Source organism: Pseudorasbora parva, chromosome 5 (genome assembly GCF_024679245.1).
Source record: "Pseudorasbora parva isolate DD20220531a chromosome 5, ASM2467924v1, whole genome shotgun sequence".
NCBI lineage: Eukaryota > Metazoa > Chordata > Actinopteri > Cypriniformes > Gobionidae > Pseudorasbora > Pseudorasbora parva.
The window spans coordinates 26759294-26781339 of record NC_090176.1 but is presented as its reverse complement, the minus strand read 5'-3'; the positions used below and the strand labels follow the sequence as shown (position 1 = coordinate 26781339).

Sequence of the window (22046 nt, the reverse complement as noted above, 5' to 3'; positions counted from 1 at the left end):
CATGTTGAAAGACCCAGCCTCGACCTATCTACAATACTCTAACTGTGGGAAGGAGGTTGTTCCCCAAATCATCCTCTCCTTAATACAGTGCAGTCGCCCTGTCCCGTGTGCAGAAAAATACCCCCAAAGCATGATCTTACCACCCCCATGCTTCACAGTAGGGATGTTGTTTTTGGGATGGTACTCTTATGACTAAAAAGTTCTATTTTGGTCTCATCTGACCATATGACTTTCTCCCATGACTCCTCTGGATCATCCAAATGGTCATTGGCAAACTTAAGACGGACCTGGACATGTGCTGGTTTAAGCAGGGGAACCTTCCGTGTCATGCATGATTTCAAAGCATGATGTCTTGGTGTATTACCAACAGTAACCTTGGAAACGGTGGTCCTGGCTCTTTTCAGGTCATTGACCAGCTCCTCCTGTGTAGTTCTGAGCTGATTTCTCACCTTTCTTAGGATCATTGAGACCCCACAAGGTGAGATCTTGCATGGAGCCCCAGTCCGAGGGAGATTGACAGTCATGTTTAGCTTTTTCCCTGTAGCCCTTTTCAGCCTTGACATTGGTCTTGGCCATGTTAGTAGTTGAATTATTACTGATTGTATGGTGTGGACAGGTGTCTTTATGCAGTGGATATTTTAAAGGCAGACTAACAGGTATTTGAGGGTCAGAATTCTAGCTGATAGAGAGGTGTTCAAAATCAAATACTTATTTGCAGCTCTATCATACAAATAAATAGTTAAATCATATATTGTGATTTTTGGATTTTTCATCTATCTATCTTATCTATCTATCTATCTATCTATCTAAGATTATATTAGTTGCAATGAAACAGAAGAAGAAACAGATATTTTCTTTGTGACCTACTTTTAAGTGAAACTTGTTCGATGCATTGATTGTTGTTTGGAATTTGAGATGAGTGTTGCTTTCAAAGGTTTATGTAGATGAACCCAAGCTTGCAGGGGTGAAGTTTAAGAGGACTAAATGATTGTATTGATTCTGAGTCTGGGATATGTTACCAGAAAGAAGTCTGTTGTTTTCACAGGAAGGTCAAGTTATGATTTGATTAAATATTACAGTCTATTTGGTTAAATATAAGGACAGAACCTTATTAAAAATTATGAAAAGCATGCAAAGATTATTTGTAACATAAATGTAGAAAATATATATTGTGAATGGAGATGGGGTAGTATTTATTGTTTCAAAAACACAAAGGTTTGCAGAGGTCCTAATAGAGACTGTCATGGCATGAGGTTTTTTTTGTTTTGTTTTTTGTCCTCCTCCAGATTCATGGATCTCACAGTCGGCCTCTTTTCCCCGTAACCAGAAGCAGCCTGGAGTGGACTCACCGTCTCCTGCAGCTCCTCTCCCCAAACCTACCTGCCAGTCCTCCTCAGGATCTCAGCAGCCACAGCGCACCATGAAAGTCACATGCGCCAACTGTAAGAAGCCTTTGAAGAAAGGCCAGACTGCGTACCAGCGCAAAGGATCATCCCACCTGTTCTGCTCAACAACCTGCCTGTCTGCCTTCTCCCATAAGCCCGCTCCCAAGAAGAGCTGCACCATGTGCAAGAAGTACGACATTTTTTTTAAATGGGTTTCAGAGAGGGAACATATTTCTGAAAGTGTTACCTGCAGGTTAAAATGACACTAACCACTATTGCTTGTACACACCATCAGGCTTTTAAATAAGGACATTGGTTTGATTATTTTTTCATTTAGTGTCATTCTCTGTTTTGTGCTTTTTTCCAAATCAGAGATATTACCAATATGAAAGGAGGCACCATAGTGGCCCAGGTGGACTCCAGTGAGTCATTTCAGGAGTTCTGTAGCACAGGCTGCCTGGCAGCTTATGAAAACAAACAGAATCCTCAGAAGAATCAACTCAAAACGAAGTGTACTGTCTGTGGAAAGCTCACTGAGGTCAGACAATTTACATTCTGCTATACATCTCTCACACTGCTGTAACCAGCTGCAGCCATGACCATGTCTGCATATTATTTGCTGTGAACTTTTTTCATATTCAGTGTTTACAAACACATCGCTTCTATCATGTTACTCAATGTGAATTCTGGAGGCAGGGCTCTGTGCTTTATGATGCACAGACAAACACCTAGAGGCACAGGCGAAAATCAGTTATTATATTTACTTGACGCATAAAGCGCATTAGATCTTTTTAATTATGAATAGAGATGCACCGATTTCTGTTTTTTTTTTTTTATTATTTTTAATGAGATCGGCCGAAACAAATTTTTGCACATTTTCTTTCTAAGAACTATAATTGACAGTATATACAAACAAAAATCCACATTTTCTTCAAAGCAAAATTTTATTTTTATTATAAAATAAATTAGTAAACATTAAAATATATAAGTGTTCTGTGCCAGGAAAGAATAACTGAAAATCAGTTTGTTTATGAAACAAAATATTATAAATTGACCTTTTTCTCTTTTTTTACTTATCTTAAAAAAGTCAAAAAAATCCTATGAATGAACAAACCTGAAGTGTACAATACTCCTCCAAGTAATAGTTCAGTAATTGGGTAATAAATATTGCCAGCTAGGGATGTCACAGAACCAAAATTCCAGTAGTCGGTACTAATACCATAACATTTTTACATAACAATTTCAGTACCACAGCTAAATGCTTTTTTAATATATTTTTTTATTTAACCATTAAAAAAAAAAAAAAATATATATATATATATATATATATATATATATATATATATATATATATATATATATATATATATATATATATATATATATATATATATATGGTACTGATCATGCAGAAAATCGGCCATTTCCGATCCCTGGCCGATCAATTGGTTCATCTCTAATTATGAACTATTTCAACAGTATGCGTTGACAATAAAGACATTTTTATAATGCTTCAAAAGATTTTTCTGTTAAATAAATGGTTTCAAGAGTCGTGAAATGTTTCCACAATGTTAAGCAACATGTCCATTTTCAGTATTGATGATAATTAGAAATATTTTTTGAGCAGCGTATCAGCATATTAGAAGGCTTTCTGAAGTATCATTTGACACTGAAGACTGGAGTAGTACATTGCTTTTTAAAAAGTAAGGTGATTTTAAATTGTAGTAGTTTTTCACAATATCACACTTTTACTGTATTTTTGAGAAGATGAATTTGACTTCAGAGAATAGAGACTTCTTTCAAAAAATATAAAATCATACTGACCCCAAACTTTTTCAAGCGAAATGTATGGATCAAATTCTAGAATCCAACTATTTTAATGTATCCGTTAAGTTATAAAATGGTGGTTATTAGAACGATTTTATAAATGCATGTTATAGATTTAGTTTTGAACAGTTAATCCATTCATATATTTCATATAAATGTTTTGACCCTGCTTAACAAAAATGTCATAACTGGGGCTTAGTGGGCCTAACTAATAAAAGCTGCAGTGATAATGGCTGAAAGGCAGCCTTTGCGAACTGATGATGCTGGTGAATAAATGAATCCTACTATGGTAAAGGCTTAGATTATAAATATTAGGTAATGATGAATGGTGACACATTAGAGCCAGATTATTCCCATTACATTCACCAAGGCTATATACACTGCAAGTGATGCAATGTGCTTTTGGGAGGTTTTATTATGATTGTATTGTATACATAAATTTGTGAATTTTTACTGCATCAAGACTTGTGCGGTCAAATAATTTTCACTTGCAGTAGAGCTCTGGAATCCTGCCTTTGAAAGTGCTCCAAATTATGAAGGATGGTCACAATCAGCTGACACACTTATTGTATCTGTAATACAGGTTCATTGAAATTGGATGGAAAACCCAAGTGGTGTCACTTTCACCCACCTTTTATTGTTGTGCGTTATAGAATATAATTTTCAAGCACTTTTAGTCTCAAGCCCCTTCAGCCGTGTAGCCATGGTTACTGCCATCCTTGACTGTATTTGTGGTGTATCCATAGCTATCACCTTGGTAACAGAAGTAAAGACCATTACACCAATTTAGTAGTCTATTTGTTGATTTATAACATTAATCGAGCAATAAATACAATGCATAATTTTTATGTCTTTTTTTAAAATCTTCCCCAGATTCGACACGAGGTGAGCTTCAAGAACGTGACCCACAAGATCTGCAGTGACGCGTGCTTTAATCGTTACCGTATGGCTAACGGGCTCATTATGAACTGCTGCGAACAGTGCGGGAACTACCTACCAAGTCGTGCCACCGCGAACCACTTTTTACTCATCGACGGTCAGCAGAAACGCTTTTGCTGTCAAAATTGCATCAGGGACTATAAACAGGTTGGTGTTTGTAGGTCAACACTACAAAGTCAAACTGTAAGGTTCACATGCCACAGTTCTTTGAATATCTTGTTGCACACTTATTTCTGCAATTTTTTTTTTTTTTTACATTTATTCACAAACACATGATATGTGACCCAAACTCAGAAGATGCAGAGATTAATTTGTGTGGAGCAGCATGTACTGTGAACCAAGCCACTCTAAGACACTGAAAACACCTGATCATGCTGCACACATGTAAAAGAACACAGTGCCTTGCTTCACTCTGAAATATGCAGCACATATTGAATTTAATCAGCCTTTATAATTTGATAATCACATCAAGCCATTTTGTGATTTCGGCTTTTATTTACTGTGCAGCCCAAGTTCTGAAGTTTTTAATATTTTCTCTCTCTTCTCTTTCCACAGACTCATGGGAAGATTGTGCAGTGTAGTGGCTGTAAGGTGATGTGTAGATCATTTGATGCCACTCAGTGTATTGGGTCAAATGGAGCCATGGAGTCTTACTGCACCACAGCATGTATGACCAAGAGCAAATTCACAACTTCTGCACAGAGTGAGTAGATAATCACAACCTAGAGCTGGTATTGTGACTCCCACTCCATGAGTGCCAAACACCTACATTTGTGTTCCCTTAATGCCTAAGTTTGATATGGTTTTCATGTGATAGTCATGTGTTGAATATGCAAAATGTTGTTCTGCAGTACATATAATGTAGTTTTTACCACATTTCATGAGTCAAAGATTTGAGGTTGTAAGAACTGCATATGTTATAAATGTCAGCTCATGTTTGATCTTGTTTGTATTTGTAGATTCTGAGCCTTCATGCCACTTCTGTAAGAGAAATGCATTACCTCAATATCAGGCAACTCTGCCTGAAGGAAAGGTTTTGAGCTTCTGCAGTTCACAATGTGTCACCAAGTTCCAGGTACTTCAGATGCCATTAAAGCTGTTATATCTGGCATTTCTGTAGAACCCGGAATAGAAGAACTCAAGCTAGTACATGCCTCATTAAATGTTAGGAATGTCCATGTCTAAGTACACCGTAGTAATGTTCTACTGGTGGCTTTATTATCCAAATGCCCCCTGCAGAATGCCACCATCCAAACTTCAGCCAATGGGCAACTTCCTACTTCAGCTTCAGAGAACATTCAGCTGAAATGCAATTACTGTCGTGGTTCCTTCAACCTGAAGCCAGAGATTCTGGAGTGGGAGGTGATAACATTTTCAATTACTCTATTCATTTATTAAGATTTAAGTCTTTTATTCTTCCAAATTAATATTCTGCCATTATTTACTCACATTGTTTCAAACCCATATACTGGTATTTTTCCATGGAGCAGAGTTATTTTTCTTGTTTTTGTTATTTTCTCTTTTTTGTTATTTAGATTTTTTTGTTTGTTTAAAATAAGTGGTCGACCAATATCTTTACTTGAATTTATATTTAATAAAATCGTTAAAAAAAAAAAAGTAGTCTAATTTGAAAATTAATTAAAAAGAAATCTCAAAGTTAAACAGAATAAATTACAGATTGCAACTTCTTTATTCTGTAATCGTATTACAGTATTTCAAAAATAGTTTGAAAAAATGAGTAAAAAGGAAGTAAACACTATAACCAACAGGGCGCTTCTTAATCTGGTAAGTTTGTGCCCACTGGGAATCATGTTTGTTTGTCAAATAAAGACATGGTAACACTGATTTTACACGCAGCGCAGTGAAATGACATGAATATGGCATAGTCAGCAATTGAATAGTGTGCAGCATAGTTTAAAATCAAGGGTTTAAAGTTTGTCAATCGTGCGTTTCCAGTAAAGCATAACTGACCATTACGCACAGAGGAACACATCCATGCAGGCTACAAATGCACACTTTTGACAGCTAGATTTGAGCAAGTCTGCAAGGTTTGTGAACTTAAATATTCATTAGATATTCAAAGATTTGTTAAAATTATGTAAATGCTTACTTGCTGAATGCTTATAGTAGAAATGTGTCTTTCTGTTATTAATAATATAAAAGCAAACTCTGGATTGTTCACAGTTTACTTTCTTTGTGTAACAGTTCATTTTAGTAATTTATTAGACAAAGCGGTTAAACAGAGAGCATTAACTAATGAAGATGGATTATAGAAGCATTGTGTTTTCGGTCGCTGCCGTTCTTAGATCCAGCATTCTCAGCAACACCAAAATAAAAGTCCTGCTTCAAACACATTGGCCGAAAATAAAAACGTACCAATATGTCGGTCGAACCACTATGCAACATACAAGTTTAGAATAACATGAGGGCAAGAAATTAATGACAATTTAGATTTTAGTTTGCCTGAATATCTTTTCTCCTCAGGATAAAGTGCATCAGTTCTGCAGTAAGTCCTGTTGTGATGACTACAAGAAGCTCCACTGCATAGTGACGTTCTGCGAATACTGTCAGGAAGAGAAGACTCTGCATGAGACTGTCAAGTTCTCTGGGGTGAAGAGGCCCTTTTGTAGTGAAGGTCATTATTTCTGTTTACAGTAGAATTGTTTGGCGCATATGTACATTGTCCTGTGATTTAAACTACTGCTGTTCACATCATGACATGCTGTGATTTTATCTTTAAGGTATGAGGACAATGCTCTAATGAATTTTATGTTTAAATTAATACATTTAGTTATAATGACGGGTGTGATATTTCACGTGTCTTTTTATTCCGTCTGCAGGCTGTAAGTTGCTGTTTAAGCAGGATTTTGCCAGACGTCTTGGCCTGAAGTGTGTCACTTGCAACCACTGCACCCAGATGTGTAAGAAATCTGTCACAAAACAGATAGACGGAGTCAGCAGGGACTTCTGCAGCGAGACGTGTGCTGCAAAGTTTCACGACTGGTACTACAAGGTACACTGAATTGATTCCTAATTTTAAGATCATGTGTTAAAGCCCTGATAATTCTGCTAATTTGCTGAACACGATATTGTACAAACCCGAAAAAGTTTGGACGCTGTACAAATTGTGAATAAAAACACGATGCAATGATGTGGACGTTTCAAATTTCAATATTTTTTTTCAGACTACAACATTGATGACACATGAAATGTTTAAATTGAGAAAATTTATAATTTTAAGGTAAAGATAAGTTGATTTTTAATTTCATGGCATCAACACATCTCCAAAAATTTGGGACAAATGGTAAATGGACCACATTTTTATATAGCACTTTTAACAGACCCATGGACATCCAAAATGCTTTACATGTTGGCCTCACATCACCATTTACTCTCTCATTCATACACTGTCTTGGGACTGAGGAGACAAGTTGCTCAAGTTTAGGAAGAGGAATATTGTCCCATTCATGTCTAATACAGGCTTCTAGTTGCTCGACTGTCTTAGGTCTTCTTTGTCGCATCTTCCTCTTTATGATGCGCCAAATGTTTTCTATGGGTGAACGATCTGGACTGCAGGCTGGTCATTTCAGTACCTGGATCCTTCTTCTATGCAGCCATGATGTTGTAATTGATGCAGTATGTGGTCTGGCAATGTCTACTTGTCTACTAATGTTGGAAAATGCAAGGTCTTCCCTTACAGAGATTACGTCTGGATGGGAGCATATGTTGTTATAGAACTTGGATATACCTTTCAGCAATGATGGTAGCTTTCCAGATGTGTAACATGCTCATGTCACATGCACTCATGCAACCCCATACCATCAAAGATACAGGCTTCTGAACTGAGCGCTAATATCAATCTGGGTTGTCCTGGTCCCCTTTAGTCCGGTTGACATTGACATGGCTTCCCAGTTTTCTACAAATAATCTTTTGATTCGTCTGACCACAGAACAGTTTTCCACTTTGCCACAGTCCATTTTAAATGAGCCTTCACCCAGAGAAAATGCCTGTGCTTTTGGTTCATTTTTAGATGTGTGCCTTCTATTTTGACCTATAGAGTTTTAGCCAGCAACAGCGAATGGCACGGTGGATTGTGTTCACCGACAATGTTTTCAGGATTTATTCCTGAGCCCATGGTGTTATTTACATTACAGTAGCATTCCTGTATGTGATGCAGTGCCGTCTAAGGGCCAGAAGATCATGGACATCCAGTATGGTTTTCCGGCCTTGAGCCTTACGCACAGAGATTGTTCCAGATTCTCTGACTCTTGGATGATATTTTGCACTGTAAATGATGATAACTTGAAACTCTTGGCAATTTTTCTCTCAGAAACTCCTTTTTGATATTGCTCCAGTATTTTTCTCCGCAGCATTGGGGGATTGGTGCCCTCCTCTGCCCATCTCTGAGGGGCTCTTTTTTTATACACAGTCATGTTGCCAGTTGACCCAATAAGTTGCAGATTGGTCCTCTAGCTGTTCTTTATATGTACATTTAACTTTTCCGGCCTCTTATTGCTACCTGTGCCAACTTTTTTGGAATGTATAGCTCTCAAAATCCAAAATGAGCCAATATTTGGCATATTTCAAAATATCTTGCTTTCAACATTTGATATGTTATCTATCTATTGTGAGTAAAATATAAGTTTATTAGATTTGGTAAATTATTGCATTATTTTTTAAATTAAAAATTTGTACAGTCTCCCAACTTTTTTTGGAATCAGGTTTGTATGAGACTGACTTGTTGCATTGAACTGACGTTTGAAAAAAATGTAAATGTAAATCTATTAGGGATTACATTTTTAGGGAAACTGCTGATATGAGATCCTTCATACTTTAAATAATTTCTCTTGTAAATTACCGGTTATAATCTTTGACCCAAATCTGTGCAGCAGTAATTTGAAATCACTGTATTTTTGTGATGTGTCCACTAGGCGGCGCGCTGCGACTGCTGTAAGGTACAGGGGAACCTGACAGAGTCTGTGCAGTGGCGTGCAGAGATGAAGCATTTCTGTGACCAACAGTGTCTCCTGCGCTTCTACTGCCAGCAGAACGAACCCGACATGGCCACACAGAAAGGCCCGGAAAACACAGCTTTAGGTACTATATAAAACCCCACATCTGGAAATATGCATATTCTGTATGCAGTCATGTTTAAACTAAAATCCTTTGGTCCATTTACAGGGTTTGGAGGACCAACCCAAGCATCTAAGATGGTGAGGAGGCTGTCAGTTTTGACTGAATATAATTCTTAAACACAATCCACAGATTGGCACAGATAGAGCATGCGTTTTGATTACATTTAATCCATTCTTATTGTGACTTGCAGTCGTTTACTCAGGGGTCTGTATCGTATGCCGGGGGAGGGGTCCTAAAAGATGTGAAGAATAAAGCTGTCCTCTGTAAGCCCCTTACCATGACCAAGGCCACCTATTGCAAACCCCACATGCAGAGCAAACCTCTGCAGACAGGTGAGCACCTTCTGTTCTGTGACAATACAAATGCATAAACTTTCTGGAAAAGAGGGTTATGTGCTTCTGTCTCTGCTTCTCATCAGATGAGGCAGGCCTGGAAGGCTCAGGAAAGGAGTATGTTCCTGTTCCAATCCCTATTCCTGTTTACATCCCAGTACCCATGAACCTCTATGCTCAGGCTACACCCACTCCTATTGCAATACCTATACCGGTAAGTAAATTAGTTATTTTGAATTGTGTTTTATACACTATGGGCTATTAAATGCCTGATTCTGATTGGTTGATGAATGTTTTAAGCTGTTCCATTATTTAGCAGTAAACACACAACTAAAGTAGTTCCAGGTAGTTATAGTCCACCTTAATTATTTCTGTCATTTCAAAGGGTTTCCAGCCTACAACAGCAAAAAAACAAAAAAACACAAAGACATTGATAAAACAAATAATTCTAACAAACAATAGGATAAAAATGACAATATTTTCATGAAGTTGTTTTATTAACTATGTAAAGCACACACTTTTTCTCTTGTTCTCTCTCCCATGCATACATCTATAGTAAGATTCAAACGCATTTGTCAGTAGCAATGTGGTGATTTTGCTGTTCTTGAAACAGTTAAACTTAGCTTTGCTATTAGTAGAGACTCTGCTGCCTTAAAGGGTTAGTTCACTCAAAAATTTAATTGATGTCATTAATGACTAACCCTAATGTCGTTCCACACCCATTCATCTTCGGAACACAGTTTAAGATATTTTTTATATTTAGTCCGAGAGTGTATGGAAGCTCATTATACTGTCCATGTCCAGAAAGGTAATAAAAACATCATCATAGTAGTCCATATGTGACATCAGTTAGTTAATTAGAATCTTTTGAAGCATCTCAAATACATTTTGGTTGAAAAATAACAACAACTACGACTTTATTCAGCATTGTTTTCTCTTCTCTGTTTGTGTTCAGTCCTCAAACAGTTATGAATTAGCGTATTGATTCATGCTTCGGATTGCGTGTCAAACTCCTGAAATCACGTACACTAATTCACAATCGTTTGAATCTTTTTTTGAGGATTTAAAAAAAAAAAAAAAAACAGGGAACAGAAGACAATGCTGAATAAAATCGTAGTTTTTGTTATTTTTGGACCAAAATGAATTTTCTATGCTTCAATTCTTCATTGCCCTACAAGGCCACTCCCAAAGCCACCGCTACTAGATTACTGGATCACTTTCCCACCACGACCGCATTCCTTTTCATAAAATCAGTTCAGTTAGAGAACAGGCACTACAATTAAAAACTGAAAGTGTCTGTTCAATATGTGATTTAGCCGCTGAGGGAGTGTCACACAGTGCAAACGCTGCAGGAGTCAAATTACATACATTCATGATGAGCTGAATGAGCTCTCGTGATGAGAGCAGAGAAAAACACGAATACGCTCGCAGCATAGATTCTCAGTGCGTGTTCAGTTCATGCGTTTGGAAGCTTAACTTTCATAGGAATGAATTTGAGAATTTTCAAGAAGTTTCCATGAGTGCCTGTAGCTGCGAGCTGAGCTGTGAGTGCGATCTCCCATCCCCCATATGAGTTGAAAACATGTAGAAATGGCTCCCTCTGCTGGCTGTAGTCTTTAGCCCCCGGCCAAAAATTCCTCCCATGACACAAATTGACAATATTTGTTTCATCGGAGGAATTTTTCCAGAAATAAAATGCATAAATCTCTTGTCTCAGGGGGATATGAGGAGGGGGAGCACAATCATTCGAATATACTCCAGGGTTTCTACTGATACAAAGCCATATGCTAATCGCTGAAGTAACCCTTTAATGGCTAAAATGTAGCCTAGTCTTCTCCTCCTTTCCTGTTGGCGCCGATAAAATGTTTGCAGAACAAGGATGTTCATTTGGTGAATTTGAACTAGCCTCGAGTATAGTTGGTGCTGGAGATAGTAATGACATAATATTAATAGTATTGTCAACAATATGCGTCTGTTAATTTATTCTTGTCAAAGTTACCCGCTGAATTGACAACACACTTGAGTCGTCAGACGCACGTCCGCTAACAAACCAATAAATGTTAAGATGCAGCCTACGTAGATGATGACGACAGGACGCAAGTGCGTCATGTAAAGTTCTTTAGTGCGCCTGCATAACTGCAATGTGAAAGCAAACCAAAACTAACCAAATGGATACAATGTATCAAAACACAAACTTTGGTTTGGACCTTGGTGCAGACTTTCATGTGTGAAAACACCCTGTTCCGAAGATGAACGGAGGTCTTGCGGGTGTGGAACGACATTAGGGTGAGTCATTAATGACATCTATTTAATTTTTGGGTGAATTAACCCTTTAATGAGTCTCTCTAATAACTGCATTAGACTAGCATTAGAAATTAGTCCTACACAGAATAGCATTTTATGGACAAAAACCTGACAAATGTCTTGAAATAAAACATCTGAACAAATTAATTTGAGGTTTGTTAACCATAGTATAAGCAGAATAATTGAAACTGAGATTTTAAATTATTACAAAAAATAATGCGCATGGCCGCCTTAGTTTATTTTACTTAAATCTTTGACGCTGGCAACACTATACATCCACACTTTCACATAGTAAAAACACAAAACACATTGCCCCCTTAGGGAGTACATTGTTTTTAATAATTCAACAATTATTCTTGACATGTATGTATATGTTGTTTTAGTATGTATGTATATGAGTCTGTATATGTCTGTGTGAGTCAGGCTCCTCTACCAGTTGAAAATGCAGTAGAATTCAAAGTCCATTTGTGTAAATGCTTTATGCCTAGGGGTCCTCCAGAAGGTTCTAAGGGGTCCCCAGAAAACGTCAGAGAATAAAAAGTCAAAGCAAAAATGTTTGAAGTCTACCAAACTTTCTAACGGTTTAATTTCTAAATGTTTCTTTCCTTTCTTGCTGTATACTTTCCAGAATTGTATGTTTGTTTTGTATCTTTCTAGTGAGTTTTTCTCACTATAGTCCCCTTAATCTTGCTCACTGGGGTTGTAAGGCAGCATTCTTAAAGGGTTAGTTCTCCCAAAAAAGAAAATTAGCCCATGATTTACTCACTCTCAAGTCGTCCTAGGTGTGGCTGTGCATGACATTTTTCTTTCAGAGGAACACAGAGTTCTATAAAAAAAATGTCCTGGCCCTGCCAAGTTTGCAATTGATGCGTTTGTGTAAGAAAAATATCCATATTTAAAACTTTATAGGCCTAAAGTAAATTATCTAATTATTATTCAAATTATGGAAAAAGTGTAACATCTCTTGCAGTTAAAAATGCTTAAGCTACGTCTGACGAGAGTAACTGGTGTGCAAAGTCGTTAAATGTAGCGTAAGATTTTGAACTGCGTGAGGAGTTACACTTTTTCCGTAAGTCGAAAGGTGATTGGCTGGAAGCTAAATAATTTAATTTATGCCTATAAAGTTTTAAATATGGATATTTTTCTTACTCAAATGCATCAATTTGCTTCAGAAGACCTTTATTAACCCCCAACTGAAATTGTCATCGTAGGTACATGTCCACTGAGAGAGACATCATAGTTTACAAAAAATCCAGAAATTACAATTCTTTTTTGTATGATACAGCTGCAAATAAGTATTTGAACACCTCTCTATCAGCTAGAATTCTGAACATCAAAGACATGTTAGTCTGCATTTAAAATGTTAACCTCCACTCCATTTACTATCCTAAATTAGATGCACCTGTTTGAGGTCGTTAGCTGCATAAAGACCCCTTTCCACCCCATACAATCAGTAAGAATCCAACTACTAACATGGCCAAGACCAAAGAGCTGTCCAAAGACACTAGAGATTGTATACCTCCACAAGGCTGGAAAGGGCTATGGGGAAATTGCCAAGCAGCTTGGTGAAAAAAGGTCCACTGTTGGAGCAATCATTAGAAAATGGAAGAAGCTAAACATGACTGTCAATCTCCCTCGGACTGGGGCTCCATGCAAGATCTCACCTTGTGGGGTCTCAATGATCCTAAGAAAGGTGCGAAATCAACCCAGACCTACACGGGAGGAGCTGGTCAATGACCTGAAAAGAGCTGGGACCACCGTTTCCAAAGTTACTTTTACGTCATGGTTTGAAATCATGAATGGCACGGAAGGTTCCCCTGCATAAACCAGCACATGTTCAGGCCCGTCTTAAGTTTGCCAATGACCATTTGGAAGATCCAGAGGATTAATGGAAGTAAGTCATGTGGTCATATGAGACCAAAATAGAACTTTTTGTTCATAATTCCACTAAATGTGTTTGGAGGAAGAAGAATGATGAGTACAATCCCAAGAACACCATCCCTACTGTGAAGCATGGAGGTGGTAGCGTCACACTTTGGAGGTGTTTTTCTGCATATGGGACAGGGCGACTAGTGCAGTGCAGGTATTAAGGAGAGGATGACCGGGGCCATATATTGCGAGACTTTGGGGAACAACCTCCTTCCCTCAGTTAGAGCATTGAAGATAGGTCGAGGCTGGGTCTTTCAACATGACATTGACCCGAAGCACACAGCTAGGACAACCAAGGAGTGGCTCTGTAAGAAGCATATCAAGGTTTTGGCATGGCCTAGCCAGTCTCATAAATAAACCCAATAGGGAATATTTGGAGGGAGCTCAAACTCTGTGTTTCTCTCCAAGCCAGAAACCTGACTGATATAGAGAAGATCTGTGTGGAGGAGTGGGCCAAAATCCCTCCTGCAATGTGTGCAAACCTGGTAAAAAACTACAGGAAATGTTTGACCTCTGTAATTGCAAACAAAGGCTACTGTACCAAATGTTAACATTGATTTTCTCAGGTGTTCAAATATTTATTTGCAGCTGTATAATACAAATAAATAGTTAAAAAATCATACAATGTAATTTCTGGATTTCTTTTTTTTTATTATGTCTCTCATAGTGGACATGCACCTATGAATGCAATTTCAGACCCCTCCGTGATTTCCAAGTGGGAGAACTTGCACACACACACAAAAAAAATAAAATATATATATATATATATATATATATATATATATATATATATATATATATATATATATATATATATATATATATATATATATATATATATATATAAATATGGGTTTTAGGAAGGGGGTTCATCATATTTGGGGGGTCCTTGGCATCATAAAGTTTGAAAACCCCTGCTTAATGGTGTGCTTATAACATTATTTTATTTATTACATTTAAATTAAAACATTTATAAAACAAAAATGTTTTATTATAATATATGTATTTTATATATTATAATAAAACATTTGTTTTATAAATGTTTTAATTGTATTTTAAAATATTTATTCTATTCATGTACTTTTTCTTTTATTAAAATGTGAGTAGTCTGCAATATATTAAAACAACACGCCTTCATGGAGATGACCTTCATTGCTCTGGCTCATTTTGGTGCTTTCAGGTGCCTGTGCCAGTGTTTCTACCAACCACGTTACAGAACGCTGAGCAGATTGTGAAGACCATCAATGAGCTTAAAGCCAAAGTTCCCTCTGACCCTCTGGAAGCTGATCTAATAGCGATGGCTGAAGTGATTGCACATGAAGAAGATGAGAAACCCAAATTCTCAAGTAAGAACCTGTTAGGAGCCATCCACCTTTGACCGATGGAAGCAAGACTTTTTGAGTCACTGCCTTCGCTTTACACAGATTCTTATTTTTCAGATAATCTGTATGAGGTATTGAGTCAGTTTATTTGTTATAAACAGACTCAAGACGTCACTGCAGCCTTTTTTCTTGAGTTTGTTTACAACAAATTGTCAAAAATCCCATCATCTTGAATCAATACAACATTAGATGAAATCCTACAACCAAAACCTCTTGTCTTTTTATCTGTTTTTTGTGTTTTGTTGTGTAGACATCAAATGTGAAAAGATCAATAGAGAAGTGAAGCTGGAAAGTGTAAAACATGAAAATGGCAGTGGTAGCTCAGAAGAGGATGAGGAAGACAAGTATGAGCCAGATTTGGACCTAGAGAAGGACCTGCCCCTAGGTACACTACCACCAAATGAACACAATTGTTATTGGAAAAGATGCTACAAATCGTAATGTCTACCTTAAATCAACCAATTTCCTCTAGTAATCTCTCTGAATATGTATTCACTGTTTCCAAGATGCAAAATTATACGTTGTGAAGACATGTTGCTTTGATCTGTTCCAGCATCAGAGCCCGTCCTGGTTGAGAGTCTTGATACAGACATGCTTTTTTCGTTGCCTCCAGTCCTGGCCGAGGAGAAAGAGAAGACACCTCGGCCCAGAACCAGGAGGAGGGTAATGAACGAATCCACCCAAAATAACATCACATTCAGTGCGATCCTGTGATTAGAAAACCATTTGCTGTTCACATGCTGATGTTTCGTGATTGCTTGAGTTTTATATGAGGCTCATAGTCACAGAAGGAGATTGTTAACAATGAGTGTGTGTTTGCTAACGTTTCTGACCTACTTTTGCTGCAGGGTCAGAAGAGACGGGCAGTAGAGGACGAGTCTTCATCCTCCTTATCCTCATCACCAACAGTAGAGCCCTCAGCAACAGACAGCACTTTCCCCTTGAGCTCCAGATACGGCATAAACGCATGGAGGAGATGGGCCACATCTGAAGCCTCACCGTCCAGTCAGTCCAAAGGAAAGGAGAGCCAGAATCAAGGTATTCATCATGATTGATCCTCCTCAAAATTAAACTTGGTTCATTCATGCATATTTTGCTTGATGCTTGATTTGTAGATTGTAATGCCAGATGGTCCCAGGGACATTTTTCAAGCTTGGGTTGTTTGAGACTTTTGTTGTTTATATGTGCTCAATGATTATAACTTCACTGCTGTTCACATTCTGAAAGTTTTGTTGATCACTTTGAATTATGAGGGCACTTTTTCCCATCTGAATTGATCATATAATCACTTGTAAAACATGCCTTATTCCATGTTTGTGTAAAAAAAAAAAAGTCCTCAAAATAATCTTAAAGTCTCTTAATGCTGTACTGATGTTGTTCAAGGTACATTTATTTCTCTCATAGGCAGTCTCCTGTCCCTGAGCCCAGCAGAGCTGAATCAGTCTTTATCTTGCTTCGTTAAAGAGGTGCGTCGACCCAACGGGGAGCACTATACACCAGACAGCCTCCTTTACCTCTGTCTCAGCATCCAGAAGGTGAGACTGTCCACATCCTGAGTCTTGCACTTCTGTTGCCCATAGTGTTAATTTCGTCAGACGAGAATATGTTCATCAACAACCTTTTTTTTCATGACTAAGACGAGACTGCACCAATGTCCAAAAACGCTGACTAAGACTAAATTAACATGCATTATTGTTGACAAAAAAGGAAGAGACTAAAATTTTATACTTTTGCATAAAATAAAAACTAAGATAAAATCTTGCTTCATTTTCATCAACAATCATCTCTACTTTTTCATCACGAGAGAGAGTAGAATATTCATCCGATATGCCTTCAAAATATTCCGAAGCGAGTTTGCGCTGTTGTTGCTCAAGTACAGGTCTCAGTCTTACAGCATTTTGCGTGAGGCACACGCTTTCAGGCTCTGTCTCACGCTCTCACTCTGGCCAAATAAATCTCATGCCAAATTTGTAAAGTTTTAATTCAAACAACAAATAGCGTTTTGGCGCACTTAATGTGGCAAAACAGTAAAGCCAGAAAGCCATTGAATAACAGAGTGGTGACTTGCGTTCATCTCTCTGCAGCTCAAGCCAGCGTTGTCAATACATTTGAACAGCTTCACTACAGGTAAACAGTACAGTAATGAACATTTTGATCTCTTGGTAGTAAAAACTATTTATGGTCCATTAATGATCACTTAAAATATTTTTCTTTTCTAATATATTTATTATTTATATTACTATTAGTGTAGTGATTAAGGTTGAAATAGAGAATTCCGATGCAAAGAGGCAAATTGAGTCATTTTGTGGCTGGAAAATAACAATTTTCATTTGTAATTCCATGGTTTACCCACTTGGTGCCTGTATGGCTCTTTAATTAAATAAATATACATGTATCTAGACTAGATTGCTTTAAATGTGACATTCTAAAACATTAATACCTTGCATCCTAATATTTTTCTTTTATTATGCTTATGTAAGCACACACAAATTAATTTTAATGATTGCGAGCAAACATAATTTAACCCAAGAAAAGTTTAAAATAGTACTTAAAAAGGCAAACTTATTTTCCCTTATATGTACAGTAGGCTATATATATGAATTGATACGGATCGAAATCAATACATTTAACAAAGTTGCATTTTGCATTCAACAAAAATCATTCATCAAGTGTAGTTTGTCTGGTAATTATAACATTTAACCAATATTTGAGATGTGTGAAGCACTATTTGACTGAAATGGTATTAGAAATAATCTCAGAAATAATTTATGTAAAAAAAAGACTAAAATGTTTTAACTTGACTAAGATATTGAGTTTTCTTTTGACTAAAATGATTAGACGTTTAGTCAACTAAAACTTGACTAACTAAAAAAGATATGTGAAAACTAGCAAGGACATTTAGCACAAGACTAAGACTAAATTAAAAATAGGTGACAAAATAAACACTAGTTGCCCATTAAAGCTGTGAAGATCATTAGACTAGTGCTTCTCAAATATGTCCTAGGCACCCCCACCACTGCAAATTTTGTCTTTCTCCTCACACACACACAATTCAAGTCTTGAATCAGGGGAGGGAAATTGTGAAGACAATTTTTTTTTTTAATGGCCATTGCAATTTAATTTGCAGATATACGTCTGAATTCAACAAGTATCATCACAACATTATAATGTACAGTATAAAAAATTATATTAATTTTGAGATTTGCTAAAGTTTTCGTGTGATTTAAAAGTATTAGATTATTAGTGATTTTAAAGGTTACATTTCAGTGAGCATTAGCTGACAATAAAGGTAATCTAAATGTAAAAATAAGGGAAATAAGCATGCACAAGTATTACTCACCTTACTTTTCAACTACACTTTGTATTTCTAATGTTGCTTTCGTTTTCAGTTATTTTTAGCTGTACAAAACACCAGTTTGCAATATCAAGCAGCATAACGAGCTGTTTCTCACTATATTATTTTTAACATATTGTCTTAATTATAATCACACTTGTTCATAGTGCAAACAGTTTTACAGTTTCACATTCATATATTATTATTTCCCTGTAGCAGCTAATAAATCATACGTCTCTCACATTCTTGTACAAAACGCCTTACTTCCGCATTGAAAAATAAGGTGGATAGACATACAAATAGTTATCTATTGCCTTATTGACCATATGTAACTCAACAGATTAATAGGCATTGTAATTACATTTTTATGATACATAGTTTTTTTTTAGCAAGCTAGAGTGAAGATGACTAAACTCATTTACAAATTACTGACAATCATCAAACTATTAGCTTAACTGTTTTTCAAATATACAAAAAAATGCTATTTGTACTATTTTGAAAATATTTTTTTCAAATGACGTTTGATAAAGTTAGCATCATCTAAATGGCATGAGTCTTAAAGGGTTACTTCAGCGATTAGCATATGGCTTTGTATCAGTAGAAACCCTGGAGTATATTCAAATGATTGTGCTTTCCCCCCCTCATATCCCCCTGAGACAAGAGATTTATGCATTTTATTTCTGGAAAAATTCCTCCTATGACGCAAATTGACGATATTTGCATCATAGGAGGAACGTTTGGCCAAAGGCTAAAGACTACAGCCAGCAGAGGGAGCTATTTCCGCATGTTTTGAATCTGCGCATGGGGGATGGGAGATTACACTCAGCGCAGGGAGAGCTCAGCTCACAGCTACAGGCACTCATTTAAACGTAGCTATGGTGAGCAATGTAAGTCTTCTAACTTCTTAAATTAATTTCTATGAAAGTTAAGCTTGCAAAGGCATGAACTGAAACGCGTGCCAGACTGAACTCGCGTTGTGAATGTATGCCGCGAGTGTAGTCGCGATTATTACCTCAGCTCTCATCACGAGACCTCATCAGCTCATTTTTTTCACTCGTGCAGTTAGTGCTCAGTGCTGTGATACTCGCGCTGTGACTCACTCATTATATTGAATAGACACGCTCAGTTTTTAATTGTAGTGTCTTCTCTAACTCAGTCACTGTAATCAAGTTGGTGGCTTTGGGAATGGCCTCACAGGGCAGCGAAGCATTCTGGGAATTGTAGTCTTTCATCCCCATGATACAAAAATAATTTTTTTGTCTTTTTTCAGTCTAGAAGGTACCAAATTAAAAAATAATTTCACATTTCTACTACATTGAGGACCCAGTTTAAATACAGATTCATCTTCCCAGCGCTGAAGTACTCCTTTAATGACTTTGTCGACACTTGCTAGCTCTAAAAAACAATGTTTTTTTTGTGTGGAATATCTGGTTGTATATTAGTGTGAAACAGTCCCCCTCAGTATGTTTAGGGTTTTCCCAGACCTCACATTAGAAATTAATGGGGAAAAAACTAAATTAAATCACTAAATCAGCCAGAACACAAATACACAGAAATGAAGTATCAACACCAAGACCTCCACAATGCGGAACGATCACATACACGCACATCCACCTCTAAAATGTACCCATAGAATTCTAGGAGAGATTTTAATAATTTGTCAAAAGCGAAAAGGAAAGGGTGACTACACAACACGTCCATGATGGAGTGAACACATACAATAATAATGAAGTATAACGTGTTTAAAAAAGAAAAAAGTTGTTACAAATTATTTGAATGTCAAAAATCAAAGCCGTATTGTGATGAGACAATCCTGAATAAAATTAAATTTAAATTTCCCAATCAGTTCCCATCAATTGAAAAGGAGAAATAAAGAGACCATGATTAAGTAGTAAAGTTGTGTTTGAAACTAAACTAGGTCTAGACTTGAGCACTCCTGGGTTAAGTGGTGTCCAGTGATTATAACATTTGCTGTTCACATCCAGAAACATGATGTTGATGCTTTTGCTATGAGGACACATCACACTACTCATTGGAGACTGATCCAGTCACTTTTTTTTTTTTACGCATGTGATTTGCTGTCATGTTTATCACATTTTTGTCGGTGCTTTGTAGTATTTGCAGGACAAGGGAAGGACAGATGACCTCTTCAGTGACCCACAGTACCACATGTTTGGTGAAGAACTTAACAAGCTCCTCAAAGACTGGCAGCCCTGTGTCCTTCCTGATGGTAAAAGCACTAATACATTTATAGAAACTGTGAAGATTGAAAATTTAGAAATGTCCAGTGATTATAACTTGCTGTTCACATTCTGAAAAGTGCTGTTGACGCAATCCAACTATGAGGACATTTCACACACAAAAAGTGCTTTGTATATGTAGTCTTTCTTTAAAGGTAGGGTAGGCAATTTCAGAGAGGCTAACTTTGAAAGCATGAGATCTCACTATCCCTTTTCACCTCCAAAACCACACCTCGTTCAAAAAAATATGAACGCGCATAGCAGAGTCTGCAAAGCGACACGAAAGACGCCATTACATTTTCTCATGTATCAAAGCAAATAAAAGTTCAGTAACAATGAACGGAAACCACTTGCAGAGCTCAAACTTATACCACCTGAGTGCTGCAGATTCATTTCGGTGTTGAAATGGTCTGAGGACAAGAACTGCTCCGGGTTGCCATCTCGTTATTAGTTGCGACATGGTGTGAACGCAGCATAAGCTTGTTGTTTTGGTTCAGGTGGAACTGTAAAAGGCAGCTGCTGTTTATTTATGGTGTTTTTAACTCAGCAAAGACTTCTAGAACATGCTGATTACGTGTGATGTCTGCGTGAGCAGGGTGTATGGAGGTATGGAAATGCATATGTTGACAGGCAGGTTGGATATCTTATCATTGCATGTGGATCAAATGCAATAATTGGACGAACATTTTGTTCCTGAGACTATATAAAATTAAATGTGCCTACCCTACCTTTAACCTGATTTTGAATGTTGTCTAATTTGATTGTTTATTAGAAATAAAGTAACATATTTTGCATGAACTGTTATGATCAGTGTTAAGTATGAGTGGTTTTGTTAAGGTACTCGGTGGGGTCGTGTTGAAGAACAGTATCTGTGGAGCAGCGGCCAGCTGGGGGAGCAGACCCCCTCAGTCCTACTGGGATCCCTCCTATATCTCAACACCAAATACTTTGGTCTTCGCACCTCTGAACAGCACTTACGCCTCTCATTTGGAAACGTCTACGGCCCTAGCAGTTCCAAACAGCACAGCCATGAGACCACCGTCTGTATACGCATCCCCTCCATCTCACAGGAGCAGCACGGTATGCAAAATTTATACACTTGCCATTTAAAGTTTTTTTTAAATCATTTAAAAAGAAGTTGCATGGGGTCAGGCATATATCAGTGCCCCATAGATGTGATAAGTCCTTTTAGAGCTTGGTCCAAAAAGGTGAGAGAGAAGGACAGTCTATGTTTGTGG

The 22046-nt window shown here is 37.2% G+C and overlaps 1 protein-coding gene across 1 annotated transcript in view; it reads left to right on the top strand.

Moving 5' to 3' along the window:
• The window catches only part of zmym2 (zinc finger, MYM-type 2), a 41281-nt gene that overhangs the window by 4513 nt on the left and 14722 nt on the right, over nucleotides 1-22046 (top strand). Inside the window, exons 3-21 of the mRNA XM_067443651.1 lie at nucleotides 1287-1575; nucleotides 1758-1923; nucleotides 4086-4298; nucleotides 4707-4854; nucleotides 5111-5226; nucleotides 5391-5513; nucleotides 6636-6786; nucleotides 6992-7164; nucleotides 9083-9248; nucleotides 9333-9364; nucleotides 9478-9619; nucleotides 9706-9833; nucleotides 15033-15198; nucleotides 15485-15619; nucleotides 15788-15897; nucleotides 16083-16272; nucleotides 16639-16769; nucleotides 20684-20798; nucleotides 21646-21888. Of these exons, the coding sequence (XP_067299752.1) occupies nucleotides 1287-1575; nucleotides 1758-1923; nucleotides 4086-4298; nucleotides 4707-4854; nucleotides 5111-5226; nucleotides 5391-5513; nucleotides 6636-6786; nucleotides 6992-7164; nucleotides 9083-9248; nucleotides 9333-9364; nucleotides 9478-9619; nucleotides 9706-9833; nucleotides 15033-15198; nucleotides 15485-15619; nucleotides 15788-15897; nucleotides 16083-16272; nucleotides 16639-16769; nucleotides 20684-20798; nucleotides 21646-21888 (2937 nt within the window). The remainder of the gene's footprint in view (nucleotides 1-1286; nucleotides 1576-1757; nucleotides 1924-4085; nucleotides 4299-4706; nucleotides 4855-5110; nucleotides 5227-5390; nucleotides 5514-6635; nucleotides 6787-6991; nucleotides 7165-9082; nucleotides 9249-9332; nucleotides 9365-9477; nucleotides 9620-9705; nucleotides 9834-15032; nucleotides 15199-15484; nucleotides 15620-15787; nucleotides 15898-16082; nucleotides 16273-16638; nucleotides 16770-20683; nucleotides 20799-21645; nucleotides 21889-22046) is intronic.